The 27,778-nt window shown below is 44.1% G+C and overlaps 3 protein-coding genes across 3 annotated transcripts; 2 read left to right on the top strand and 1 right to left on the bottom strand.

The window, feature by feature from the left end:
* Positions 1 to 2,352: 2,352 nt before the first annotated feature.
* On the top strand, positions 2,353 to 5,031 carry LOC115125961 (sodium/myo-inositol cotransporter-like). Its single transcript, XM_065018929.1, has one exon. It carries the CDS (start codon positions 2,589 to 2,591, stop codon positions 4,701 to 4,703), a length of 2,115 nt encoding a protein of 704 aa, XP_064875001.1. The 5' UTR covers positions 2,353 to 2,588; the 3' UTR covers positions 4,704 to 5,031.
* Positions 5,032 to 6,559: 1,528 nt separating this feature from the next.
* LOC115123631 (integral membrane protein GPR180-like) lies at positions 6,560 to 20,324 on the bottom strand. The gene is made up of 9 exons (XM_065018928.1): positions 20,062 to 20,324; positions 19,286 to 19,435; positions 18,467 to 18,667; positions 10,398 to 10,578; positions 10,185 to 10,234; positions 9,916 to 10,073; positions 9,459 to 9,650; positions 9,268 to 9,345; positions 6,560 to 9,172 (listed from the first exon to the last, which is right to left on the bottom strand). Exons 1-9 carry the CDS (start codon positions 20,198 to 20,200, stop codon positions 9,020 to 9,022), a joined length of 1,302 nt encoding a protein of 433 aa, XP_064875000.1. The 5' UTR covers positions 20,201 to 20,324; the 3' UTR covers positions 6,560 to 9,019.
* Positions 20,325 to 20,459: 135 nt separating this feature from the next.
* LOC115123630 (dTDP-D-glucose 4,6-dehydratase-like) lies at positions 20,460 to 27,662 on the top strand. Its single transcript, XM_065018927.1, is given in 13 exon segments — positions 20,460 to 20,860; positions 20,981 to 21,047; positions 21,699 to 21,767; positions 25,164 to 25,221; positions 25,224 to 25,253; positions 25,383 to 25,525; positions 26,194 to 26,292; positions 26,390 to 26,449; positions 26,688 to 26,731; positions 26,838 to 27,003; positions 27,086 to 27,141; positions 27,293 to 27,390; positions 27,495 to 27,662. Coding segments are annotated over 13 exon segments (1,005 nt in total). The 5' UTR covers positions 20,460 to 20,813; the 3' UTR covers positions 27,563 to 27,662.
* Positions 27,663 to 27,778: the final 116 nt, after the last annotated feature.

The following is a 27,778-nucleotide window of genomic DNA, read 5'->3' as shown; positions in this document are numbered from 1 at the left end:
AAATCTCTGGAAGACTGAAACAGGATTCCCCTCAAGAATTTCCTTGTATTTAGCACCATTCATCATTCCTTCAATTCTGACCAGTTTCCCAGTCCCTGCCTATGAAAAACATCCCCACAGCATGATGATGCTGCCACCACCATGCTTCACTGTGGGAATGGTGTTCTCGGGGTGTTGAGAGGTGTTGGGTTTGCACAAGACATAGTGTTTTCCTTGATGGCCAGAGTACCTTCTTCCATATGTTTGCGGAGTCTCTCACAGGCCTTTTGGCAAACACCAAACGTGTTTGCTTATTTTTTTGAAAGCAATGTATTTTTTCTGGAGTCCGATGTTTAGGGAATATGTCATTTAGCCTATTGTTAGGTTCTAAATTGACCTAGTAAAACTCACGGACGATTAGTAAAGAGTAAACCACCCACTGGGTCAATACAGCTGCATAAGACAAAGACATGCTTCCACCAGTGGTAGTATATAAACCCCAATTTGGGTGACGTCCTCCTTCTCTCTCAACATGACATCTTTATTGCTAGGCAGGAAATTAAGTGATGTGGGCAATAAACTGTTCCATCTCCCTTAATGTGATCTGAGCTGACCTCGGCCCCCTTCGTCACATCCACATCTCACCACCCTTATCAGTGCCTGCACACATGTGATTGCCCTTCCCTTACTCAGTACATTCCAAGCTTAATTGCCTCCACCATATACATTTCTCCTTCAGATAACCATTAACTTCTGGTGTAGAACCTACACTATAGCACTATTCCAAGTTTAGGAGTCAGAACCCAGAATCCATCACGATTAAACACTTAAAAACTATGTTTCAAGTGAGAGTTAGGCAGGTCTGATGCAGAAAAAGAAAGGAAATTCTAGCCTACTTCACCCATTTAAAAAGTAGTGTAGTTTCAGTAGTTAGCTACACCGTTACATGGCACAAAAGTAATTAACTACTGAAAACCCTACCAGCATTTGAGTTAAGTTCAACTACCACTACGCTCCTGCAAAATGTAGTTCAATTACTAGTAGGACTACGTGTAGTTTACTACTCCTCAACACTGCTAATCAATCATATATTCTGTCTATCTATAATTCTGGAATCACCAGATAAAGCCAGAGAGAAAGATGAACCTTAATGACACTTTTGTAAAGTTTGGATCAGAATTAGTGATTGTTCAAAAATGTCCTTAACTTATTCATCGTTACTGTCTGTCAAGTCTTTCGCTTGGGGTTATCCTCCAATTTAATGTGGTGTGGTAGCCCTGCGAGGCTTTGCCTGGACACATTTAGAATGAATGTCAGTAACAGACACATCCCTATGTCCATAGCCCTGCGAGGCTTTGCCTGGACACATTTAGAATGAATGTCAGTAACAGACACATCCCTATGTCCATAGCCCTGCGAGGCTTTGCCTGGACACATTTAGAATGAATGTCAGTAACAGACACATCCCTATGTCCATAGCCCTGCGAGGCTTTGCCTGGACACATTTAGAATGAATGTCAGTAACAGACACATCCCTATGTCCATAGCCCTGCGAGGCTTTGCCTGGACACATTTAGAATGAATGTCAGTAACAGACACATCCCTCTGTCCATAGCCCTGCGAGGCTTTGCCTGGACACATTTAGAATGAATGTCAGTAACAGACACATCCCCATGTCCATAGCCCTGCGAGGCTTTGACTGTCCCATAAACACACCAGAGCTATTGGTTGTGGAAGGAGCACACATTTGGGCGAACAATAACTCAGACACATCCATCCCTTTGTGACATGTATCTCTTCAAAATAACCCAGATGAACAAAAGACACCCTATGGAACTTTGACATAAATCTGAGTCAAACCTGACGACCACAAATATGTACATCCATCTGACACAAGAAGATCCAGCTACTGCGTGTTAAAATTGGATGACTGTTTACACAGCTATAAGGGGAGTAGTCGTCAGTTAAACTGAGAAATAAAGCGGGTGGGACTGGTAGGGGTAAGTAGGCATGCACCCATTGAACTGTGCAAAACTCATACAAGACTAGTACTACTACACTGTTAGCTATGTGTTATAGATCAGTGGTTCACAAATGCCTTTTTCACTCTGACCCTTTTATAGCTTGAGGTTTTTTAGTGGCCAACCAAGTCAGCGAAACCAATGTTCCTGGCCAGGACCCAGCCACGACTTAATTAAAATACTTTTGCCACAACTCAAAACCAGTTTATCTTGACCCGCTATTTCTTTGGGGAAACACAGTTTTAGATGTACTGTATATCTTCTTATTTATTTAACCTCTTTATTTAAAAAAGGTTTTTCTAACCCTGATCTGTTGTGTGTTTTTGTGCTCTATTGTAGGAGCGTCGATAGATGAGCTGCTACCTCCAACCTACAGTATCCCCCGTCAACCCTTAGTGTGCCTTTCTGTGGGAATACCTCACCAAGACCTGAACTGGACCTGACTCGCCTGCAACATCCAAGCATTCAGTGTCTTAGAATCTCTCATAATCAACTGAAAGACTGGTACTTAAATTTAAAGGGTACTGATCACTAAAGCAACCATATCACCTAACTCCTCAATAACTGTCTTTAGAAGTATTATCCAAGATGGCTCCCACCACCATGGAGGCGGCGGACATCGTTGTTGTGGTCATGTACTTCATACTGGTCCTTGCCATTGGCTTCTTCGCCATGATGAAAGCCAATCGGAGCACTGTGAGCGGTTACTTCCTGGCCGGCCGATCAATGAACTGGGCTATGATTGGTGCCTCTCTGTTCGTCAGCAACATTGGCAGCGAGCATTTCATTGGCCTTTCAGGGTCCGGGGCGGCCAGCGGGTTCGGAGTCGCCGCATGGGAGTTCAATGCCCTCCTGCTCCTCCAGCTCCTGGGCTGGGTGTTCATCCCTGTTTACATCCACTCTGGGGTCTACACAATGCCTGAGTACCTGGCCAAGCGCTTCGGCGGCCGACGGCTCAAGGTCTACTTCGCTGCTCTCTCTCTGCTGCTCTACATCTTCACCAAGCTCTCTGTGGACCTGTACTCTGGAGCGCTCTTCATCCAGGAGTCACTGGGCTGGAACCTCTATCTGTCCATCATCCTCCTCATCACCGTGACCGCGCTGCTGACTGTCACAGGGGGCCTGGTTGCGGTCATCTACACCGACACCCTCCAGGCGTTCCTGATGATTGGCGGCGCGCTATGCCTAACCGCCATTAGCCTGGTAAAAGTGGGTGGCCTGGAAGGGGTGCGGACTAAGTACATGGAAGCCAGACCGAACATCACAGCGATATTAGCATCCTCCAACTTCACCTATATCCCCTCCTGCCACGTGGAGCCCAAGCCCGACTCCCTGCGCATCCTAAGGGGCCCGCTGGACAAGGATCTCCCCTGGCCGGGCTTCCTCCTTGGCCAGACCCCGGCCTCCATCTGGTACTGGTGTGCCGACCAGGTCATCGTCCAGCGGGTGCTAGCCGCACGGAGCATCTCCCACGCTAAAGGCTCCACACTGATGGCCGGCTTCCTCAAGATCCTGCCCATGTTCATCATCGTCATTCCCGGGATGATCTCCCGCATCCTGTTTGCAGATGAGCTGGCGTGTATCAGCCCAGAACACTGCATGGAGGTGTGTGGATCCAGGGCCGGGTGCTCTAACATCGCCTACCCCCGCCTGGTGATGTCCGTTATGCCGGTGGGTCTGCGTGGCCTGATGATGGCGGTGATGATCGCAGCGCTCATGAGCGACCTGGACTCCATCTTCAACTCCGCCAGCACCATCTTCACCTTGGACATTTACAAAATGGCGCGGGAGCGGGCGTCGTCGAGGGAGCTGATGGTGGTGGGACGTGTGTTCGTGGTGTTCATGGTGGTTATCAGCATCGCCTGGGTTCCTGTCATCATCGAGATGCAGGGAGGCCAGATGTTCTACTACATCCAGGAAGTGTCTGATTACCTGACCCCACCCATCGCTGCCCTATTCCTGCTGGGCGTCCTATGGCGGCGCTGCAATGAGACTGGTGCGTTCTGGGGTGGCATAGTGGGGTTCGCGTTGGGCGCCACGAGACTGGTGCTTGCGTTCATCTACAGAGAGCCCCACTGCGACGAGCCGGACGAGCGGCCGTCTTTTGTCAAGGACGTTCATTTCATGTACGTGGCAGCCGGGCTGTTCTGGATCTCAGGCCTGGTGGCTGTGGTGGTTAGCCTCTGCACCCCTCCACCGAGCATAGAGCAAGTCCGCACCACTACCTTCTGGGGGCTACGCCAAAGAAACACAACCCTAAACATAGAGAGAGACGAGGAGGAGATGAGCAAGCTGAACCCCCAAACTAAGACCCATGCCAATGGGAATGGCTGCATAGACAAGGAGACGACCAAAGACCTCCATAATGGGGTGGAGGCTTTATCCTATATGGAGTCTCCATCTAATCTCCAAAATGGCGGCCACCCGACCTTTTCAAGCACCGGAATGGCGGTAAACCAAGAAAAGCCTTGGGTGGTCTGCTGTGGAGTAGGAGGGGAGAAAGGGAGGTGTGTGAGGGTTCTAGAGTGGTTCTGTGGGTTTAAGGAGGAGCCGGCTAAGACCCGGCCCAGATCAGCCGAGGAGGAAGAGAGACTTTTGCAGGAGATGCTCCAGGAGACCCCCAGAACCAGACTCATCCTCAACATGGGCCTGGTGCTGGTCTGCTCTGTGGGGGTGTTCCTCTTCATCTACTTCTCTCTGTAGGAGGGGATCTCAACCTGTGACATACACAATATAGTTTATATGTAATATGTCTACATATGACATCTAAAGAAGTGTTTCTTAACTTGTGTTTCCTACGCCACCCCAAAAGTTCAAGCCCAGTGAATCAGGTGTGCTTGAGCTGGGCTAGAACAAAAATGTCCAACCTTGGTGGTCCTCCAACATGGACTCAGGGGTAGACGTAACATAGGAAACGTAAATCCAGTATGTAATGTTACAATTCGTATGGTACAGTGCCTTAAAGTATTCACACCGCTTGACTTTTTCTAAATGTTGTTACAAAGTGGGATTAAAATAGATGGAATTGTCATTTGTTTTGTCAACGATTTACACTACATACTCATGTCAAAGTGGAAAGAAATTCACAACAAGTTAAATGGAAAATAAAGCACTAATATCTTCATTAGCTAAGTATTCAACCCCCCTGAGTCAATACATGTTAGAATTACCTTTGGAAGCAATTCTAGATTTCTGGGTAAGTCTCGAAGAGCTTTGCAAACCTGGATTGTATAATATTTGGCCATTTATTCTTTCAAAAAATTCTTCAAGCTCTGTCAAGTTGGTTGTTGATCATTGCTAAAAAGCCATTTTCAAGTTGATTTTTAAGTCAAAACTGTAACTAGGCCACTCAAACATTCAATATCGTCTTGATAAGTAACTCCAGTGTATATTTGGCCTTGCGTTTTAGGCTATTGTCCTGCTGAAAGGTGGATTTGTCTGTGTGTCTGTTGGAAAGTAGACAGCCGGGTTTTCCTTTAAGACTATGTCTGTGCTTAGCTCTATTCCCTTTCTTTTAATCCCAAATAAAACTCCCAAGTCCTTGCCGATGACAAACACACATTCATTCATTTAGCAATTTTATCACACCATCGTGCTATCAGACTTCTGATACCAATGCAGGGTGAAGGAAGGGCCACAAAATGTGAACCGCTATCAAAAAAATGGTATAGAAAAGTATTTTGTATTTTGACAATCCAAATTACAGTATTTTGAAAATACAAAATACATTGGATTGTAGTTCAGCCCAGTGTAAGTCAAATGACAAAATACCCAGAATTCAAATAAGTATTTTAAATACATCTAACAGAAACTGTCCATCTTTGCCTGTGGTTTCAGGCTGCCACCTACGCTACACTCTACCTAACCTAGATATAGAATACATAGAAACCCCCTTATCTAAATGGAATAGTACTGCCTGAATTGGTACTACTTTCTGTGGTAGAGTCAAAAAAGGTGCAAATGAATGTTACAGTATTAGCCCAAACACGTTCCTGTTGTCAGACTATTTGCATAATACAAGAAAAGGAGTTAATGGTGGTATTGCAGGAAAATAAGTCCTGTGTGTATTCATCCCCTCAGCCCACAGTGTCCTGGTGTGCCTGAGGTCAGAAATAGCCCAGTGGGTAACCGGTGTCCTGAAAAGACCCAAGATGGTCTGGTCTGTAGGGAGCCACTGATGTGTGTAAACCAGCACAGGAGCACCTGGTTAAACAGCAGTATGGGATTGGTGTGGGAGTGAGCACTACTTTGCTGCTGGCCTAGTCCTCATTGTCACTAATAGCCCACCACTCTCAAATAGTTTTAATTCATCTAGGGTTCAATGCCATATAGGCTGCGTTTACACAGGCAGCCCAATTCTGATCTTTTTTCCCCCCACTAATTGGTCTTTTGACCAATCACATCAGATCTTTTTCATAGCTGATCTGATTGGTCAAAAGACAGATTAGTGGGGGGAAAAAAGATCAGAATTGGGCTGCCTGTGTAAACACAGCCATCATAGTTTATGGTGTGTTCTTGATCTTTTGCAACATGAAGGTAAAATGAGTGAAAGAAGAGCATCCAGAAAAGAAGGATTTATAACCAGCTAACTTACAGTGACTCCGAAACCACCAAACAAGAAAACAGGCCAACAGGCAGGTAGTGGAGAAACATCAGTAACATGACTCTTCCCCTTTTGACTGTTTAGAAGTCTGGGGTTAGTTTAACCACATTCCACGACATGTTTCCACAACTTTGACTGTGTTGTGTAGGCTACGATTTATTTTGGCCTATTTAGTGTCACATACTGGAACCCATAGCAGCCGGACTGAAAACAATAATCATCTGTGGTTGGTCATCTATCTGCAAGCAACTACCCAAATAAAGTGAGACTGACTTGGCATAGCTCTGATGTTAGTGTTTGATATTAGCCTCTCATATCCATTTGAGGAAGTGGAAAACTGTTTATGTACTCAATGTGGAGTGTCGTGGTGGCATTTCCTAGCAACCGTGACATTTCGTGGTTTCTCCTTCCATGTTTGAATTATCATGCGTTTAATTGTTGAATGAGAATGCAAGCAGTTTGAGCAAAGACACCGGTCACTTCTATGGTTTGAGTGTGCATTGGTTGAGAGTAGTCTACAGCAGTGTCTTTGCTAAAAAATAGACCGTTTCGTTGTAGCCCTTGACAAACACACCTCATTCAACTCATTGAGGGCTTGATGATTAGTTGACGAGTTGAATCAGGTGTGCTTGTCCAGGGTTACAATACAAATGTTCACTGTTGGGGATACTGGAGGACCAGGGTTGAAAAATGCTGGTCAACATAAGCTACTGTAACAGATCAAGAGAACTGCTGCCCCCTGCAGACATTTTCTTGTATTGCATCAGCATCTAATAAAGACTTATTTTACAAAAGTATACAGTAATGAATTTAAAACAGCCTTATAAACATGCTTAATAGGAACATTACACAGTCACTGCTCTGTTGACCATTTGCGCCCAATATCTCCGCATAACTTAACTATCAGACTGGTTATGTATGTCAATGTGAAACCCATCTTTTCACACAGGTACCTTCTACTAGCAAAGGGATTGTCTTCTCAGGCATTTGCGACGATTGAGAAAGAAAATAAAGCTGCATTTAAACATTGCACATGTCTAGCTCCAATGTCAGACAAAACAATACCAAGCATTCATATTCAAGTATAATTCAATAATTGCACAACTAAAAATAGTAATACGATTCTCACACATGTAACTAGCTGCAGTATTGGAGTGCTGGGGATGACACAAAGATTCCATGAGTTCCATGTGATTTCTGTAATAGCTTCAGCACACCCTAAACCTCGCAGAAAGAATGATCAATTGACGACAATAGAATGAAACGGCAGTAAAACAGTGTGAAGCAACTCTGTTTAAAAAAAAAAAAACAAACTTTCTATTTCTGACAGAGTTAAGATCAGATTTACCACACTGAACATGGATCCATATCTCTATAGATCAACGGTAAACAAATGTATTTCAGTCCGCGCCTGGATATCTTTATCGGCAATGAATAAGACTTAACAGGGAATTTGACAATCAGTAACCTTTCGTTGTAATCTAAATATATTTCTAAATACTTATATTCCATCTGAAAAAGAAAGAGACATCAAATCCAGCCCAAGTTTGACATTCAAAATAAAACCATGAACCAAAATTTCACACATGCATACTACAAATAAGACTAACATACAGGTAACTGCCAAAATAAAGAAAACACCAACATAAGAGTCTTAATAGGGCATTGTGCCACGAGCCAGAACAGCTTCAATGCACCTTGGCATAGATTCTGGAACTCTATTGGAGGGATGCGACATCATTCTTCCACGAGAAATTCCATCATTTGATGTTTTGTTGATGGTGGTGGAAAACACCATCCCCGGTTGAGATCTGGTGACTGAGACGGCCATATGGTTTACATCATTTTCATGCTCATCAAACCATTCAGTGACCACCCGTGCCCTGTGAATGGGGGCATTGTAATCCTGTAGGGCCACAGCCATGGCAGACTGAATTTTTATACATGACCCTAAGCAAAGCTTGATGGGATGTGAATTGCTTAACCCAGGAACCACACCTGTGTGGAAGCACCTACTTTTAATATACCTTGGATCCCTATTTTACTCGCGTTTCCATTATTTTGGCAGTTACCTGTGTCCACATCTGTTGTATACTAACAAATGAGTCTCATTTACATACATACTTTATGTGCGCTTAAACCCAGGACTCACTCTCATCCTGTTTGGGAGGCTATTAAATAGGTGTGCTATCCAGCTACATGAGCAGGCCATCATTCCTCTTCTCTTCTATATTTGTGGGTGAACTTCCTACTCTTCATCCCACCCACCTCTCTTTCCTCACCCATCTGTGGGGGCACCTTTGCCGTGAGTGGGCGGAGAGGAGTGGAAGTATTGTCCCTTTAACTGCAGGTGTCACAGTGTATCCCTTCGCCCTCGGCATGTGTCACAGTGAAAGTGTTCCCCCTGCACGCGGGGTCAGTAGCGTCCCCGGCCCCCTCTGGACATGGTGAGGGGTAGTGAGACAGAGGAGAGAGAAGATACTTCCCAGTATAAGCTACGAGACAGGAAAAGCTGGTAGAGGATCACCACCGAGATAGCCTGGCATAGAATCACACCGATTGTCACAACCTACAAACAGACACACAAACATCAGCACCAAAAACCTTCCGAATGAGTCAGTACAATATATATATATATCTATCTATAGAGTGTCGTCCTCTCACCTTTTCTCTCTGATGCTCGTTGAAGACCACAGAGAGTAGGACCAGCACAGGGTGGCACAGGAACCAGATAAAACAACCCTGAGAAACAAACTAGTGAGACTGGAATAACCAATCTTATAATGCACTGTAGATGGCACTATAAACGCATGGAAAGGGTTACCAGCTATTCTGTGTTGTATTTCTACGCCTACCTTGGCGAAGCTGAGATAGAAGTCTCTCTTGAGGGCGCTCCTCTCTGTGCTGATGATGGTGTAGAGCACAGAGGCTAGCAACAAGGCCAGGATGATACGTAGAGATATGAGTAACAGACCCGCTATGCTGCGCTGGGCATGGTAGCTGTGGTGCTCCGTCTCCTCATACTGCTCCCACAGCAGTAGCGCCCCCTAGTGGCCCGGCAGCGACACAGACAGGGAGTCAGTGGAAAGGTATTTAGGTCATTGGTATTGAATGTGTTTTTATTGACTGATCCCAAAAGGGAAATTGAGTGTTAATAGGGAGTTACAGTATTGGTCAGGATAGGGGATGGTGTGAGCATGGTAGAGGTTAGTGCAAGTAGTAGGGGCTACTGTATCCAGTGAGATGGAAGTCAGGGCTTAGTATTTTGGGGTAAGAGATTAAAGGTCATGCATAGGCCGATGAGGCTCTGACCTGTGTGACGACCCCTCCCATAGCGAGGGCTTTAGAGGCGGGAGAGGAGTCCCACTGGAGAGGTCTGCTCTGGGGCTTCCTGTTCTTGCTCAGGGTCCAGCCCACACACAGACTCAGCAGCATGTACAGCATGGACACCTGGGATACCATGTCACAGACTGCAGCATGGGAGAACAACAACAGGCAACAGTCAGCACAGTCACAAAGGAAGAACGAACGACAGTACGAAGAAAGAAGCAAGAGCGACAGAGTGAGAATACAACACTCACACTCTGCCAAGCTGCCCATGATAGGAATGCCCACTCCATCCCTGGCATACCTGTGGAACGAGAGACAGGTGTGTGTTTTTACACAGCAAGACTGATATTCACTCATCCAAATATTCTGCAATACAGGATAATCCTGTAATACAGTAACTGATGTAAACCTGAGCAGGGCTGCTGAAAGGTGACTGTACCAATGACTGAGACAGTCTCACTCACCTGGCCAGGTGGATGTAGTTTAAGAGGGCAGAGATCCCCTGTAGGGCCAAGGCTGTGGAGAGCACCTTCAGCACCGTTTGCATGGGCCCACCCTTTCTCAGGGCCATCCACAGAGGCTGAATGTAGATACAGGATGCCACAAAGTAGGCCAGGATCAGCAGACAGTAGAAACTATGCAGGCCTGGTAGGAGCAGGGGTAGGTAGGAGGGTGGGGTAGGAGGGTGGGGTAGGTAGGAGGGTGAGGTAGGGGGGTAGGAAGGAGGGTGGGTCAGGGGGAAGGGAGTAGGGTGGGTCAGGGTGGCAGGGGTAGGTAGGAGGGTAGGTCAGGGTGGCAGGGGTAGGAAGGAGGGTGGGTCAGGGGGAAGGGGTAGGAAGGAGGGTGGGTCAGGGGGTAGGAAGGAGGGTGGGTCAGGGGGTAGGAAGGAGGGTGGGTCAGGGGGTAGGAAGGAGGGTGGGTCAGTGGGGTAGGAAGGAGGGTGGAGCAGGGGTAGGTATGAGGGTGGGTTAGGGGGCAGGGGTGAAAGGAGGGTGGGTCAAGGGGGCAGGAAGGAGGGGGCAGGAGGGAGAGGGGGCAGGGGTAGGAAGGAGTGCCAGGGGTGGGGAGGACACAATCAGTCAAGCATTCAGTGCAGTCCTGTCTGGAGCCCTAGTCATATCTTAAATTCAGAAGTATAAAATTATGTGTTATGACTAGCAAACACTTAGCAGACGCTTTCATCCAAGGCGATTTACAGTGCACCAAATGCATATATTAAAGTATGTGCATGTGTTACGCCCCTGAAACAGGGGAGAAATAATCACGAGAGTGATACGGTGTTGTATTCTCAAGTCAACATTTAGTTCAATCATTTCACAAAAGTAACACATTACATAACAGAAAACCCATTATACAAATAACACAGCAAAATATCTTATTAACAACACGCACGTTCATTCACAATCGACATAAAATGGCAGCTACTCTCAGTACGATGCTATCCTTCACTTCAACCGAGCAGGGCTAATATTACTCTCTTCAAACTTAACTCTAACTTCCTCAAGACGTTACTAAAACACACCTTAAACACTCTTGACATGTTCGCTAGTTATAACATTTAAATTACTATTTTTATCATCAATAAAGTACCTGAAAACAGGGGAGAAATAATCACGAGAGTGATACGGTGTTGTATTCTCAAGTCAACATTTAGTTCAATGAGAAAAGACCGCGAATTTCCCCAGGAATATGGGTGGAGACCAGAGCAATCGATCTCCGGCTCATAGATTAAAAGCATTTCGTAGATCACAGATTAACACTTTTAGGCACCACAAAATAAAGTAATCAATATAACGTTTACACATTACTCTCACAATTCGTACCCTTTGACAGATTTGAACTTTAACACAATTATATGAATGTTATCAATCTCTATCAACTAATACTGAATGCATCTTTTTAACCTTAGATGTTTTAAGATCCTCACATACTATGAACTTACTAATACTTTTCAATGTATAACAGGCTATGAATATGTCCTTTAACCTGTCACACTCTCCCCGACAAAATAAATGTTGTCCCAACATTACCAACATTGTCTTCTTCAACAGTTCGTATCTTCTGTAAGATTGTACTTGAGCAGAGGTCAAGGGTCACAGTTCAAATATAACTAACAAGTTATATTCACAGTCCATATCTGTTGACCAGCTATATAACATAAGCAGTATTTCTCATACTATTGATCAACAGTCCATCAATTTTAATGATCTATATGCATAGTCTGTAAATTGTCTCTTTTGACAGTCTGTGAAATCTGACAGTAGTCCATGGTCAAACATGTCAACTCTGTAGCCTCATGTTTGCTGAAGCCCATACATGTAAGGTGGCTGAAAGTAACATTGCTGTAGTGATGGCAGCCATGGAACCAGTCCTGGTGCAGAGTAGACAGGGAACAACTGTGGCTGTGGCTGTATACTGTAGCAGGAAGGGATACCAAGCTGATCATAGGTGATACGTCTTGGAGGGTGTCTCTCTCTTTGTGGCAGCTGGTAGGCTGGTTCCTCAGGTTCAGCAGCATCAGTATATGAAGGAAAGGCACTTGGTGGACGATCATCAGGCAAATTTTCAGCAGGCAAGTTACTCTCCTCAGCAGGCAGGTCTTTAACTGTTGTTGTCTCCTCCAGCCGCTTTTCAACAAGAGGCTGTGCTGGTAGCGTATCAGGGACTGGCACTGCAACTGTCCGTTTCACTGTTGGGGGCCTGTGTTCCCACTCTCTCGCTGGTTCAGCATTCCTCTCCTCAGGTACTGTAGGAGATGTGGGAACCTGTAGCGGCTCATGATGAAGGTCATATTCATCCCCACTGTCTTCATCAGAATCTAGAGTCTGTGATGCAGGCTGGTGTCTCCTCGTTTTCTGACTTTTGTCCACTTTGGTCATTTCTGGTTGTGTCTCAAAAGGTAAGTGGTCACAGGACATGAGCAGATTTCTGTGCAGGACCCTGGAGCGTCCCCTACCCTTTTCTGGTCTCAATTCATAAATCGGCAGGTCTGAACCCATTTGTCTCACCACTGTGTGAATTGTATCTTCCCAATAGTTACGGAGTTTTCCTGGTCCTCCTCTTGGTGTCAGGTTTTTAATCAGAACTCGCTCGCCAGGCTGTAGCACTGAACTCCTAACTTTAGTGTCATAGTACTTCTTACTTCTTTCAGCGGCTTTCTGAGCATTTTCATTTGCAATGGCGTATGCTTCTTCCATCCCTCGTTTCCAGTTCTCCATGTATTCTCGCTGGTTACTGGAACCTGCCTCTGTACACAATCCAAAGAGCATATCAACTGGAAGCCTGGGTGATCTCCCAAACAGAAGATAAAATGGTGAATAGCCAGTCACTTCGCAACGGGTGCAGTTATAGGCATAAACCAGTTTGTTCAGAGACTCCTTCCAATTTGACTTTTGTGTCTCAGTTAGTGTCTTTAACATTTGCAACAATGTTCTGTTCATGCGTTCCGCTTGACCGTTTCCCATCGGGTGATAGGGTGTTGTCCTGGACCCCGCCATGCCACTGAGTTTCTTTAACTGATGGAACAACTGATTTTCAAATTCTCCCCTTGGTCATGGTGGATGCGGGACGGAACCCAAACTTCAGGGCAAAATCATTGAAGATGAGATTTGCAGCAGTTTTACCTGACTTTGATGTGGTGGCGTAGGCTTGAGTGAAATGTGTAAAATGATCAACAATCACGAGGATGTACTCATATCCCCCTTTGCATCTGTCGAGATGAAGGAAGTCTATACATACCAGTTCAAATGGCTGTGTTGTCACAATGTTTGTCAGAGGAGCTCTTGTTGCATGGGCTGGCTTTTTCTGCTTGACACAGCTACAAGTTTTAGTCACATAGTGCTCGATGTCAGATTGCATATATGGCCAGAAGAAGCGGTCACGTACTAGTGATACAGTGCGGTCAGTACCTTGGTGTCCCATGTTATTGTGCAACTCTTCCATCACTTTACCTTTGTACTGCTCTGGTAGAACTAACTGCTTGCGGGCTGTAGTGATTCTGTACAAAATGCCATCACTGTCTATTGTCAATTTGTCCCATTCTCTGAATAGGCATTTTGTCTTTGGACTGAATTTCTTTTGCTCTTTAACTGGCGGTTTGGAACCCGACAGTTTGAAATTGAGCACAGGACGGATGACTGGATCAGATTCTTGTGCTTCTCTAATCCCATCTTTTGGGATCGAGCTGGTTGTTGCAGTGGTTGTCTCACCTTCAGCTGATACTGACATAGATGCAGCTGAAAATGACCAAGGTACAACAGCCTCTTTCTGTACCTCAACTGCTTGTATCGTGGCGGCGATGGTGTCTGGTGGAAGCTCCTCAGAACATTCTCTCATCAGTGACTCTACATCCAGTGGCATCCTTGACAAAGCATCTGCATCACCGTTCTCTCTGCCTGGCCTGTACTTTATTGTAAAGTGGAAATCAGCCAAGTCTGCAACCCACCTGGAAGTGGTTGCGTTCAGTTTTGCAGTAGACAGAATGTAGCAGAGCGGGTTGTTATCGCTGTATACAGTGAAGGTCGGAGCATAGTACAAATAGTCATGGAACTTATCAGTGATTGCCCATTTTAGAGCTAGAAATTCTAGCTTGCTCGAGTGGTAGTGATAGTTCTTCTCAGCTGCTGTTAAGGTTCGAGAGCCATAAGCAATGACCCTAAGCTTCCCCTCTTGCTTTTGATAAAGAACTGCTCCCAAGCCTTGGTGTGACGCATCAGTGTGTACAACAAATGGCTGAGTGAAATCAGGGAAACCTAAAACTGGTGGGTGAAGCAAACACTCAATCAGCTGTTCAAGTGCCTGTTGATGCTGGTCAGTCCACAGGATTGGCTTGTTTGAGGGCACCACATGACTTACTTTCTTTGTTTTTGTTTTCCGTGGGTGGTCAGGTAATTTCTCTGAATCTGCTTTCAGGAGGTCATACAGGCAGCTGGCACTCCTAGAAAAGTCTTTGATGTACTGTCTGTAGTAAGTGAGTAAACCAAGCATTTTTCTGAGCTGGCCCACAGTCTCTGGTCTGATTTCTTTCAATGCTCTTACTGCTTCAAAATCGTCTGGGTCAACTCGGCTGCCCTCTGCAGACACTATTCTGCCCAAATAACGGACCTGGGGTTTAAAGAGATCACACTTACTTGGTTTGAGTTTAATGCCATACTCTCTGAGACGCTGCAAAACTTTTCGCACATCATTCACATGGCTGTTGAATGTTTTACTGAAAACTAGCGTGTCGTCCAGATAAGGAATGCAGATGTTATCCCGGAGCCCTTCCAAACACTCCTCCATACACCGCTGAAAAGCTGCAGGAGCGTTCATGAGGCCGAATGGCATACGTATCCACTCATAGAGTCCCCACGGTGTCACAAATGCTGTCAGTGGTCTGCTTTCTTCAGAGATGAACCCTTGGTGATACGCTTTCCCCTGATCTAAGAGGGAGAACCAGGAATTACCACCTAAACTGTCCATGATGTCTTGGACCCGAGGGATGGGCTGGCGGTCGGGATGTGTCTTTCTGTTCAGATCTCTGTAATCTATACACAACCAGAGGGTCCCGTCCTTCTTACGAACGCACACGACAGGTGAGGAATATGAAGAGTTTGACTTCCTAACCCAGCCCTGGACTATGAGGTCATAAATGTAACCCTTCATCTCCTGATACAGTGGCCTGGGCACTGACATGTATGTGCGCTTTACTGGTTCAGAGTCCTTTAGAGAAATAGTCATTTTCAATCGTTCAATGCAGCCAATGTCATTGTCTGATCTGGAGAAGGAGTGACACTCTTCTCTAAGCATTTGCCTAACAACCTCTCTGTTCTTCGGTTAGGTGAGTTAAATCTACTGGTGGATCCCACTGTTCAGTAGCAGTACATGGGGTTCGAACGCTGGTGTGATTCACTGTGGCTGAGGTGACAGTTTTTCAAAGACTTGGGCAGGTAACACAGTCATAATGGTTTGTACTGTACCGATGATTGTGCGTCCTAGCAGGGCAATGTCGTGGTCAGTGGGGTTAGAGACATCAAGCAGGATAACTGGAAAAACACCTTTACTGACTCTGACTAGTGTGTCAAAGAACTCAAGGTCATCTGGCCACTGCGGGTTCAGGTCTGGCTGGAAAAGCATTGTCATGTCATCTTTGAAAGGCTGGGAAACTACACGGCACTCAATCTGAATGCTACTGTGTTTTGGTACAGCAACCTTCTCTTTCTTGGTTTTCACTGCGTATTCATCTGTCTGTTCTGCGCTAACAGCCTGTATAAAAGCCCTCACCTTGTTTCTTTTGAGGCTTGGGAAAGCTGTTTTTACTGTACTGTATAGTTTAGTCTTTTCGGTCATTGTCAGGATGTGCTCGATAACATTGAAACCTATGATGGGATGAGATAGGTGACAGCCTTTCATTACCAGCACTGGGATGATCAGTTCCTTTGTTTGGTCAGTTTCAGAGGCTAGACGAAAAGTTGTTTCAATCCATCCCAGGTACGGCATTTCAGTCCCATTTGCTGCAGTCAACCTTAGATCATCAGGTGAGTCCAAGATTTCTGAAACATCTCTCAGCCTTGCGTTTGGGAGAGATTCCTCTTTCCATCGTTCATCAATGACCGATACCTGAGAGCCTGTGTCCCATAAAGCTTGGAGGTGGTGGCGATTCAGGTGACACTCAATAAGGCACTGTCTGCCGACTAGCGAGGTGACCTTACGGGGTGGCAACCTTGAGCTAGGGATGGTAAGGAGTGGGCATTTTTCTCTGTGCAGGAAAACCTTTCACTGGTAGAGTCAATTTTCAGGTGAGTGCATTTTTTCTTATGTTTAGTCCAATGTTGGTTTTGACATACTTTGGAACAGTACAGTGTCTCTTTACATGATGAACATTGTTTCAGGTTCTCAAATGACTCTTCTCTGGCACAATTTGCACATTTCTGGGACTTTTTGGTAGCTACGGTTAACACTCGTCCCTCAGCGGTAACCCGTTTCCGTTTAAAGGGGCCTCCCTTGATGGCCTGGCTCCCGGATTTTACATCCAGCTTGAAAATGTTCTCCACTCCCACATCGGAAGCAGTGTGTGCAGCGTGCATCTGTTCTGGCCTGCTGGCAGACAAAACACCTCCTTGGAGCTTGAGCAGAGTGGTTGGTATACCGGTTAGGTGCATATTGATGCTGTGCAGGCTCAAGTGCTTGGGACCGACTGTAGTTGCTGTAATACTGCTGCTGGGAAACAGGTGGCTGGGGGTCCCTATCTGGCCTCCTAACTGGGGGTGGGGCATAGGCACAAGGCTGTGACTGAAACATAGGCTGCTGTAATGTCTCCTTAATCTGAGCAATCTCTGCACTGAGACCTTTTAGAGAAGCTACACCTGTCTTAAGTTCAGCTAACTCTGTTAACAGTTCTGCGGGTATCGTAGCTTTGGCTTCCTTCACAGGACACTTTGCAGATGGCATATCCTCTAACTGGACTACACTTACAGTTGTAGCAGGCTGTGGGGCATTAAACCGCTTTTTGTTTCGTCTTTCTCTCTCATTAGCACAAGCAATGTTAAGCTTCTCTAGCAAAACCTCATCTGATGTTTCGCTCTCTAGCAGGAGAGGCTGCATGTCTATCCTGATACTGTCACTCTGGAGACCCGTAAGGACTGTGTGTAAACACATGCTCTGGACTAGAGCAGGGTCATACTTAAGCCCTGATTCTGACTCCTGGGATGCAAACAGTACTTTTTGCCTCAAATCTAAAACGCGCATCAGGAAGCTTTGAGGGGTCTCCTTGCTATGCTGTGCTTCTGAAGCTAGCTGTTTGTAAAGCTCTGTTGCACTCTTCTCTTGGAAGTGGGAACGCAGGATACATCTAAGTGTGGGAAGAGTAAGCTGGGGTTTACCTTCCAAGTAGCTGCGTAGCTGTGAGCCTGGAGAAATAGCCCTGACTACTGCGTCTACTATTTCTACCTCAGGATATCCTCTGTTAAGTCCATTTTCAATCTGATGGGCAAGGCTGGAAAAAATCAGTTTTTCTTTTTGGCCCGGTTCACCTATCTGACCAGAAATTTTAAACTCTTTGCGCCAGTATGAGCTGGGCTGTGCATTGGGTGAGAGCGGCACGCTCCCTGAAGATTGGCATGGTGTTGGGGCTGACGCAGAGAATCACTGACTTTGGCTGCAGTAATCTGCTCAGTTCCCACCCCTTGTTGTGGGGTTACAGTTCTCATTTCCTCTATTCTGTGATGTGTTCCGGCTGGTTCAATATCATGGTCACCTTGCCCTGTTTTGTTATCTCTGCCACTGATCATCTCTGTCATTTCGTCTCTAAGTAGCAACAATTCCGACATGCCGCCATCTTCTAACTCTGTGACTTCCTCTCTTTCAAGGAACATCATAATGCGAGTCATTAATGATATGCGGGATTTGTCTTTAACATCTCTTCTCTGTTCGCCTGATATTTCAAGGAAATCACATATCTCTAGTAATTTGTCTTTAGTCAGGGTGTGTAATTCTCCTACTACCTCTTCCTGTAGTTCTTCCAAGGCGCTTGTCATGTTGTCACACATGTACTGACCTGCCTCCTCAGCGCTGAAGTGTTCCAGGGGGTTGCCTGCCGAGTCAGGGTTGAACAGCAGGATGGTGAAGGTCAGGTCCTCATGGGCAGGGATGATGCCCCCCTCCCCACAGGTGTAGCGGTCTGCATACAGCGCCATCCAGGCCGTGGGGGAGTGAAGGTGGGGGATGCTCTGGTTGTGCTCCTCCTCACTCAGACGGACTGAGCAGAGAGAGGGAAACAATGTTAGGAGGGAGACAAGGCCTAGGCTTTCGCTCAGAGGGCTAATGTGGCCTTAAGTCATGCAAACGACCAAAGGTTTGATAACCAGTTGGTTACATATGCAGATGCAACATACTGCAAGTACATTCAGAATATGTCCTGTAAATGATGGTATTTATGCCACTTTCCCAAATGCCTCTTGTTAATGAATGCATGTTTACTACGAGCCAGCAGGACATGAATGCATGTTTACTACGAGCCAGCGGGACATGAATGCATGTTTACTACGAGCCAGCGGGACATGAATGCATGTTTACTACGAGCCAGCGGGACATGAATGCATGTTTACTACGAGCCAGCGGGACATGAATGCATGTTTACTACGAGCCAGCGGGACATGAATGCATGTTTACTACGAGCCAGCCAGAGGGACATGAATGCATGTTTACTACGAGCCAGCGGGACATGAATGCATGTTTACTACGAGCCAGCGGGACATGAATGCATGTTTACTACGAGCCAGCGGGACATGAATGCAAACAACAATACACGTGGCAGTCACAGAGACACAGTCACAGAGACACAGTCACAGAGACACAGTCACAGAGACACACTCACTGGAGAGCTGTGCCTTGGAGAGGCGCTCGTGGCAGCTGAGGTTGTCGATGTCAAAGCCGTCCTCCATCTCCGGGAAGAATAGCAGTCTGGACTCCTTCTCCGTGGCCAGGGGAGCATTCTCCAGCCTGCACACCACCAGACCCCTACCCACTGGGGAAGAGACAGAGGGAGAGACAAGAGAGGGTGTGAGAGAAGAAGAGGTAGTGGACGTAGAGGGGAGGAGGGAGAGAAAGAGGGAATGAGGGAAGAGATCTGACAGGACACTAAATCCACCTTTCAGAGGATTGGGTTTCATTCGAACCTACAGAATATGCAGACCGTCTGTGATAAAGGAATGAGATCTATTGATTCTAATGTACTGCCTGGCTATCACATTTGGAAACATGTCATTCTGTTCCCGGGTACAACATTGCCGATGCTCATGGGTCTGGAATAATGTAAGACTGAACAAACCTATTATTAAGACACTGCATAGACCTATGTGATTTGATCTTTGAACCCAACTCAACAAACATCTTCCCACAATTTCCCGTTTAAGATTGCGATGCACACAGAAAAATACTTTGAGACAATGATGCATAACACCATGCAAGAGATTAACACTTTCCAGACTAAGAGCACATGATCTGTTGCTTCCGTATGTACATTAGCATTGTAACTATAGTCTATATAAAACATCCAATAATAAAACGCATCACGTCATCTTGGTGCGTTAGTAACCATCCACACAAGCCTCCCTCCAGAATTTGTCGCTAGCTTCAGACTGCTACACCTACCGTTGTACATGAATTGTGTGATGTATTGTCCATTCTGCTCTCTGGCTGCATCGCTCTTGAAAACTCCCGACACAGTTTTTCCAAATGTAGCTGGAATGCATAGTAAATAGGCTGTAAGTGTGAACATTAACGGATACATTGTCTCCTAAAAGCGACTTATCAAATTAGATATAAAGAAGATGATTGTACGAAAACAATGAATGGTCTTGTCAAAAAGGGTGAGTTCCATCTGCACTGAACGTTTGATTGATTTAGGTTTTACCTAATCATAAAAGGACCTCTGCCCTACGTTAAATCTGTAAGCCAATCAGAGAGCGATTAAAGGGTGGGCACCAAAACGGACCAACTCAACGCAGGCCTCTGATACGTGTCAACATTGCCATAAAGCGACAAATGACTGTCGCAAAAGTTGCACATTACATTTAGCTGGTGTGGTTTGTACAGTATCAGCTGCTTCTGACATGAACTAGTGACAACACAAACATCTGAGTAATGTTATCTTACTGTTCGTTAACGTGTTGTCGATGTGCTTCGCTTTAGAATGGCCTCAATCACTTAAAATCAGTTCCCGCATATAGTTTATGAGATTATCTCTTGTTTTCTCAAATATAAGACACTCTCCAGCACAGGTAAGCTAGTTAGCTAGCTAAATTGGGCATAATTTATGTCACTAGGAGAGTGCCTTCGGGCTTCAATGAAAACTGAAGATCCGGGAGAAGAGTTGTGAGGAGACATCAACAGGTTGTGCGAGGATGGACTTTGTCAAAACGGTCCTGGTGACTGGAGGGGCAGGTTTCATGTAAGTAACAGTTAGCAAATCATCATCGTGACAATCAGTAGTTGAATCTACAATGTATGTAAAATATGAGATTTCATTGCATACTATACATGTTTCATCTGTAACTCTTTCCCAATACAGTGGGTCCCATTTTGTCTGCTCCCTAGTCAACAGGCACCCAGATTGGCGTATCATCAACTTTGACAATGTGAGTAGGAGCTAAATGTGCTTTCCTGTAACGACAGATTCAAGCCCTGTTCAAGCTGGGGCCTCTCGTTCCCTTTGCAGCCAAGATGTAACATAGACATGGAACACTGGTCACTTTAATAATGTTTACATTCTGTTTTACCCATTTCATATGTATATACTGTATTCTAGTTAAGGCCATCCTATTCAACTATTGCTGTACATAAACTATTCTATCCTACGTATTCTTCAGATATACTGCATATTCTATCCATATACTGTCCATAATCACAGTAGTCCAGCTGTCCATATATATTTATACTCCGGACTCCGACATTGCTTGTCCTAATATTTCTATATTTCTTAATACCATTCTTTTACTTTTTAGACTTGTGTGTATTGTTAGATATTACTGCGCTGTTGGAGCTAGGAACACAAGGATTTCACTACACCCGCAATAACATCTGCTAAATATGTGTATGTGACCAATAAAATTTGATTTGATTTGACAGCACGTTTCACTGCACATATGTGACAACAAAAGAAAAAATGTAAATAAAAAAAAAACGAAGTGAAGCTTATACACGCTAACTACTACATTATGTGACTGCAGAATTCCAATTTGTCATCATTTCCTGGGAGTGACTGTCTAACTTTTCCTGGTCCCATACAGCTGGACTACTGTTCTAATCTCAGGAACCTGGAGTCTGTAGAGGAGAATGAGAACTACACCTTTATCAGGGTGAGAGAACTGCCAAGTCCTGCTGTTATGTAACATCACTGTATATGGAGTGCCAGTGTCACGAGACAGGGATGTCCTCTCTCCCCTCCTGTTTGCACTGGCAATTGAACTGCTTGCTGAAATAATTAGACAGGACTCAAATGTAACAGGTATCTGTATTGATAAGCATGAATATGAACTAATTTGCTGACGATCTTCTGATATACCTGACTAATATTTTAATCTCAATGTCCCCCTTGTTCAATATATTTTCGGAATACTCAAAAATCTCAGGATATGAAATGAACGTTGAAAAAAATGCAATAATGGCAATTAGAAAAATAATAACTCATGAACTACAGCAATCCTTTGTGGACCACAAAACATATGAAATACTTAGGATGCTTAATAAGTGAAAAAAAATATATATATATATATGAAGTGGACTTTATTCCATTACTCAATAACATGAAAGCAGATCTAATTAAATGGAACAATCTCCCCATAAATCTTACAGATAGAATAACCCTCTTTAAAATGGCATGGCTCCCAAAGTTTTTATATTTTACTGAACAAAAATATGAACGCAACATGCAACAACTTCAAAGATTTTGCTGAGTTAGAGTTCATGTAAGGAAATCATTCAATTGAAATGAATTCATTAGACCCGAATCTATGGATTTCACATGACTGTGAGTACAGATATGCATCTGTTGGTCACAGATGCCTTAAAAAAGGTAGGGGTGTGGATCAGAAAAGCAGTCAGTATCATGTGTGACCACCATTTGCCTCATGCAGCATGACACATCTTCACAAAGAGTTGATCAGGCTGTTGATTTTAACCTGTGGAATGTTGTCCCACTCCTCTTCAATGGCTGTGCGAAGTTGCTGGATATTGGCGACAACTGGAACATGCTGTCATACACGTCGATCCAGAGTACCCAAACATGCAAACATACTCTGCATACCATGCAGGCCATGGAAGAACTTGGAAATGTTTTGCTTCCTGGAATTTTGTACAGATCCTTGCGACATGGGGCCATGCATTGGACTCCATAGTGGCGCAGTGGTCTAAGGCACTGCATCTCAGTGCAAGAGGCGTTACTACAGTCCCTGGTTCGAATCCAGGCTGTATCACATCTGGCCGTGATTGGGAGTCCCATAGGACGGCGCACAATTGTCCCAGCATCATCCGGGTTTGGCCGGGGTAGGCCGTTATTATAAATAAGAATTTGTTCCTGACTGACTTGCCTAGTTAAATAAAGGTACAAATCAAATCAAAATCAAATCATACTGAAATATGAGGTGATGGCGGCGGATGAATGGCACGACAATGGGCCTCTGTGCATTAAAATTGCCATTAATAAAATGCTATTGTGTTTGTAGTTTATGCCTGCCCATGCCATAACCCCACCGCCACCCATGGGGCACTCTGTTCACAATGTTGACATCAGTAAACCACTTACCCACTACTCCATACATGTGGTCTGCAGTTGAGGCCAGTTGGACGTACTGACAAATTCTCTAAAATAACATTGGAGGCGACTTAGGGTAGAAAATTAACATTCAATTATCTGGCAACAGCTCTGGTGGACAGTCCTGCAGTCAGCCTGCCAATTGCATGCTCCCTCAACATCTGTGGCATTGTGTTGTGTGACAAAACTGCACAATTTAGAGTGGCCTTTAATTGTCTCCAGCACAAGGTGCACCTGTGTAATGACCATCAGCTTCTTAAAATGTCACACATGTCAGGTGGATTATGTTGGCAAATGATAAATGCTCTCTAACAGGGATGTAAACAAATGTGTGCACAACATTTTAGAGAAAAAAGCTTTTTGTGGGTATGGAAAATTTCTCTGATCTTTTATTTCAGCTCATGAAGCATGGGACCAACACTTTACATACAAACATTTTTTGTTCTGTGCATTTTCAGTTATATACCAATTACCCCAATGAAGACATTATTTACAAATGTATACTCTGCCATAACAGACTTCATGTGGGCAAATACCACTGAATAAAAAGGATAGTTTAACATCTTCCTAAGTCTGAGGGTGTTTTATAACTTTCCAGATTTGGAATTGTATCAACTCGCCACCCAAGGCTTTTACTTGCAACATGTTGTTAAATACACTAAAGAAGAACAATGGGTACGTATTGTCATGCTCATCCCCAGAATCTTTTTACTTGTCTGTTTTAAAAGTATGCCCCATTCAAGAAATTTAGAACCAGGAACAGATACAGTGGGGCAAAAAAAGTATTTAGGCAGCCACCACTTCAACTATGACAGACAAAATGAGAGAAAAAATTCCAGAAAATCACATTGTAGGATTTTTAATTAATTTATTTGCAAATTATGGTGGAAAATAAGTATTTGGTCACCTACAAACAAGCAATATTTCTGGCTCTCACAGACCTGTAACTTCTTCTTTAAGAGACTCCTCTGTCCTCCACTCGTTACCTGTATTAATGGCACCTGTTTGAACTTGTTATCAGTATAAAATTATATATATATAATTTTTTACATCTCGAAATCTTGACCTGAAAGCTTTTGGACATCTGAGCAATATTGAGGGAATCCTATTTGAGTCAAGAAAAAATACTCATATTAAAGGTAATATATACAAAACCTTGCACACAAAAAAGCCTATTGAACTAACAATGTCTTAGAAAAAAAATATATAAACTATTGGAACCAAGACTTAAAAATAACTGATATTGGCACAAGATGGAGTGTTGGAACATAACAAACAAAATTACAGTTATTGACAATATACGCTTAATCCAGTATAAACTAATGTATACAATACAAGAGATGAAATTCACAAATTCTACAGCACAACGGCAGAGTAATGTCTTAAGTGTAAAACTAACAATGACTCAATAATTCATGCCTTCTAGGAGTGCTATGGTCCAAAAGTTTTGTGTGGAGTTAGAAAGCTAGTTGTCAGAAGTTTTACAATGTAAGTTTACTTTTAATCCGTCTTTTTGCATATTTCAAGACATGGCATATAGGGGTGTGGTCAGATACCGAATGGGTTGGACAATTATATTGAATAAACTATTACTTAAATACTGGCAGTATAATGATACTCCAACGTTAAGAGAATGGAAGAATCAAATGCTTTATTATTTAAATATTTTAAAAATCTGTCTAGGACAGAAACAAAAGAAGACAATTTGAAGTCATATGGGGCAATGTCTTAAAAGCGATACAAGCAACATATTGTGTGGTTACGGTGGGAACATTTGGGTCTGAGTACGTATGGTGTGATTAATGTTTGGAAATGTATGAATGTTAAGTTGTTTATTGTTTTTTGTCTATTGTTTATGTTTATTGTAAAAAATATATATTTAAAAATTCATAAAGGCTGTTCGCTTGAATATGTGTCATGGTTTGTCCCTTTTCTTTAACAGGGGGATATATGCAATCCATGCTTGTTAAAACACATGTTTGCCACAGAAAACATCGATGTCGTTTTCACTTTGCGGCTCAAACACATGTTGGTAAGAAATTACGTTTTACTGTTTAGATTGTGTTGTTACCATGCCAAAACAATCAAAGGCATTGTTGACAACACTCAGTGACCCATAGAGCAAGACATTCATCCATATGTTTCTGTGCCCCCTTTTCAGAGACATCCTTCTTATGGCCGTCCAGATACCACATGGTGAACGTGGAGGGGACAAGGGTGCTACTGAAAGCAGCTTTTGAGGCCATGGTGGAGAAGTTTATTTACATTAGTACAGATGAGGTGTATGGAGAGAGTCTGTATAAGGTCAGTCCACTCATATCATTTTCACTTATATCCTGACTTTCTGTAAGGTGTATGGAGAGTCTGAATAAGGTCAGTCCACTCATATCATTTTCACTGTTATCCTGACTTTCTGTAAGGTGTATGGAGAGAGTCTGTATAAGGTCAGTCCACTCATATCATTTTCACTGTTATCCTGACTTTCTGTAAGGTGTATGGAGAGAGTCTGTATAAGGTCAGTCCACTCATATCATTTTCACTGATATCCTGACTTTCTGTAAGGTGTATGGAGTCTGAATAAGGTCAGTCCACTCATATCATTTTCACTGATATCCTGACTTTCTGTAAGGTGTATGGAGAGAGTCTGTATAAGGTCAGTCCACTCATATCATTTTCACTGTTATCCTGACTTTCTGTAAGGTGTATGGAGAGTCTGAATAAGGTCAGTCCACTCATATCATTTTCACTGTTATCCTGACTTTCTGTAAGGTGTATGGAGAGAGTCTGAATAAGGTCAGTCCACTCATATCATTTTCACTGTTATCCTGACTTTTTGTAAGGTGTATGCCACATTTACATTTGAACTCCAAGTTCAGAGTGCCACTTCTCAACTTATTTTGTCACTTAAGGTTCTTTGTCTGCAGTACTGTCGGTCCCTGGTGTTAAATGTGGTCGCTTTTACCCCCATGCAGGAATTAGATGAAACCAGCCCAAGAAGACCCAACAACCCATACTCAGTGTCTAAAGCAGCTGCTGAGTGTCTTGTATTATCCTACAGGGAGAGACACAAGGTAGTAAATACTGTCAACAGACATACCACAGTTATAACCAAGTTTTTCTGTGAGGAATGTACACATTTTTGTATTAATATTTGTTTTTTTCTTTCAGTTTCCTGTTATAATAACAAGGAGCAATAATGTATATGGACCCAGACAGTACTTGGAGAAGGTCAATATAGTATCTGTATTCTATATCAGTGGTTCCCAACCTTTTTCGGTTACTGTACCACCAACTGAATTTTACTCTGCCCGGAGTACCTCTGAAGTACCCTCTGTGTATTCTACCAGTAACCCTATGGTTTCATGAGTCTTCTCAAGTACCCCTGGTTGCGAACCACAGTTCTATATATTTCTGTTGTGTGTCTGGCCTTTTAAGATGTCTCAACAAATGTTTTTTTTACCCCCAGGTCATTCCAAAATTTGTGTCCTTCCTTCAGCTGAACAAAAAATGGTAAATACTTTAAGAGAGCACTGACATCATCCCAGACTGTGGGCATCTTTTACTTATGTTATTGTTTCAAATAAAGCCTACATATCCCATGCTTTCTTTGCCACAGTACCATCCAAGGGACCAGCCCTCAATCTCGCCACTTCCTGTACGTGGATGATGCCATTGAAGCATTCCACACCATCCTGGAGAGGGGGACGGTGGGAGAAACCTACAACATCGGGACTGACTTCGAAATATCCATCATTCAACTAGCCAGAGAACTTATCAAGATGGTAGGTGAAGTGTGTGTCTGGTCACACTGTAGTCCTCTTTACTGAGCCACTGAAAGACATCTGCTAATAATGTGTGTTACAGGTCAGGCATGTACCTGATGCAGAACTGGACGACTGGCTGGAGTTTGTGCCTGACCGGTGAGTGAAGTATAACTGGATCCCACTAAACACTTTTCAGAGGCTTTACTTCCTTTGAGCATGTCTTTGCCATGGAAACAAGTGTGAGAAAGGCAGGCTGTGTGATTGGCTCCTAAGACACTGACATTGTTGAACCTCTCGCCCACCCAAGGCCAGTGGTTGACCTGAGGTACCCTGTGAACTGTGAGAAGCTGTGGAGGCTGGGCTGGAAGCCTGCAGTGTCATGGGCAGAGGGTATCAGAAGGACAGGTACAGTACATGAACACATTACTCTATGGATTCCTTAGATTGACTTTCATATAGTTTAGCACAAAGGGTGAATCTCTAAAGTGTCCTCTCCATTTGTTTTTCAGTCAAATGGTACCAAGAGAATCCAGACTTCTGGCCAGATGTCACCAGAAGACCAACCAATTACCTTTGAGCCCAATAAGCACATAGATCCTCTTCCTGTATTCGTGGCCGCCAACCCTGTTCCTGGAGAGCAACAGGGTGTTGCTGGCTTTTGTTCCAGACCTGGTTCAATTAATCAGTCTTACTTGGGGTTGTTGACCTCCACTAGTCAAACCAGCATCTCAATCACTGTGGGTGTGCAAGGGAACACTTATTTTTGTAAATGTTTTACTAATGTGGAATGGTG

This window comes from Oncorhynchus nerka, linkage group LG5 (assembly GCF_034236695.1).
Source record: "Oncorhynchus nerka isolate Pitt River linkage group LG5, Oner_Uvic_2.0, whole genome shotgun sequence".
Lineage (NCBI taxonomy): Eukaryota > Metazoa > Chordata > Actinopteri > Salmoniformes > Salmonidae > Oncorhynchus > Oncorhynchus nerka.
Note: the sequence above shows the minus strand (reverse complement) of the source record. Positions and strands in the feature narration are given on the sequence as shown.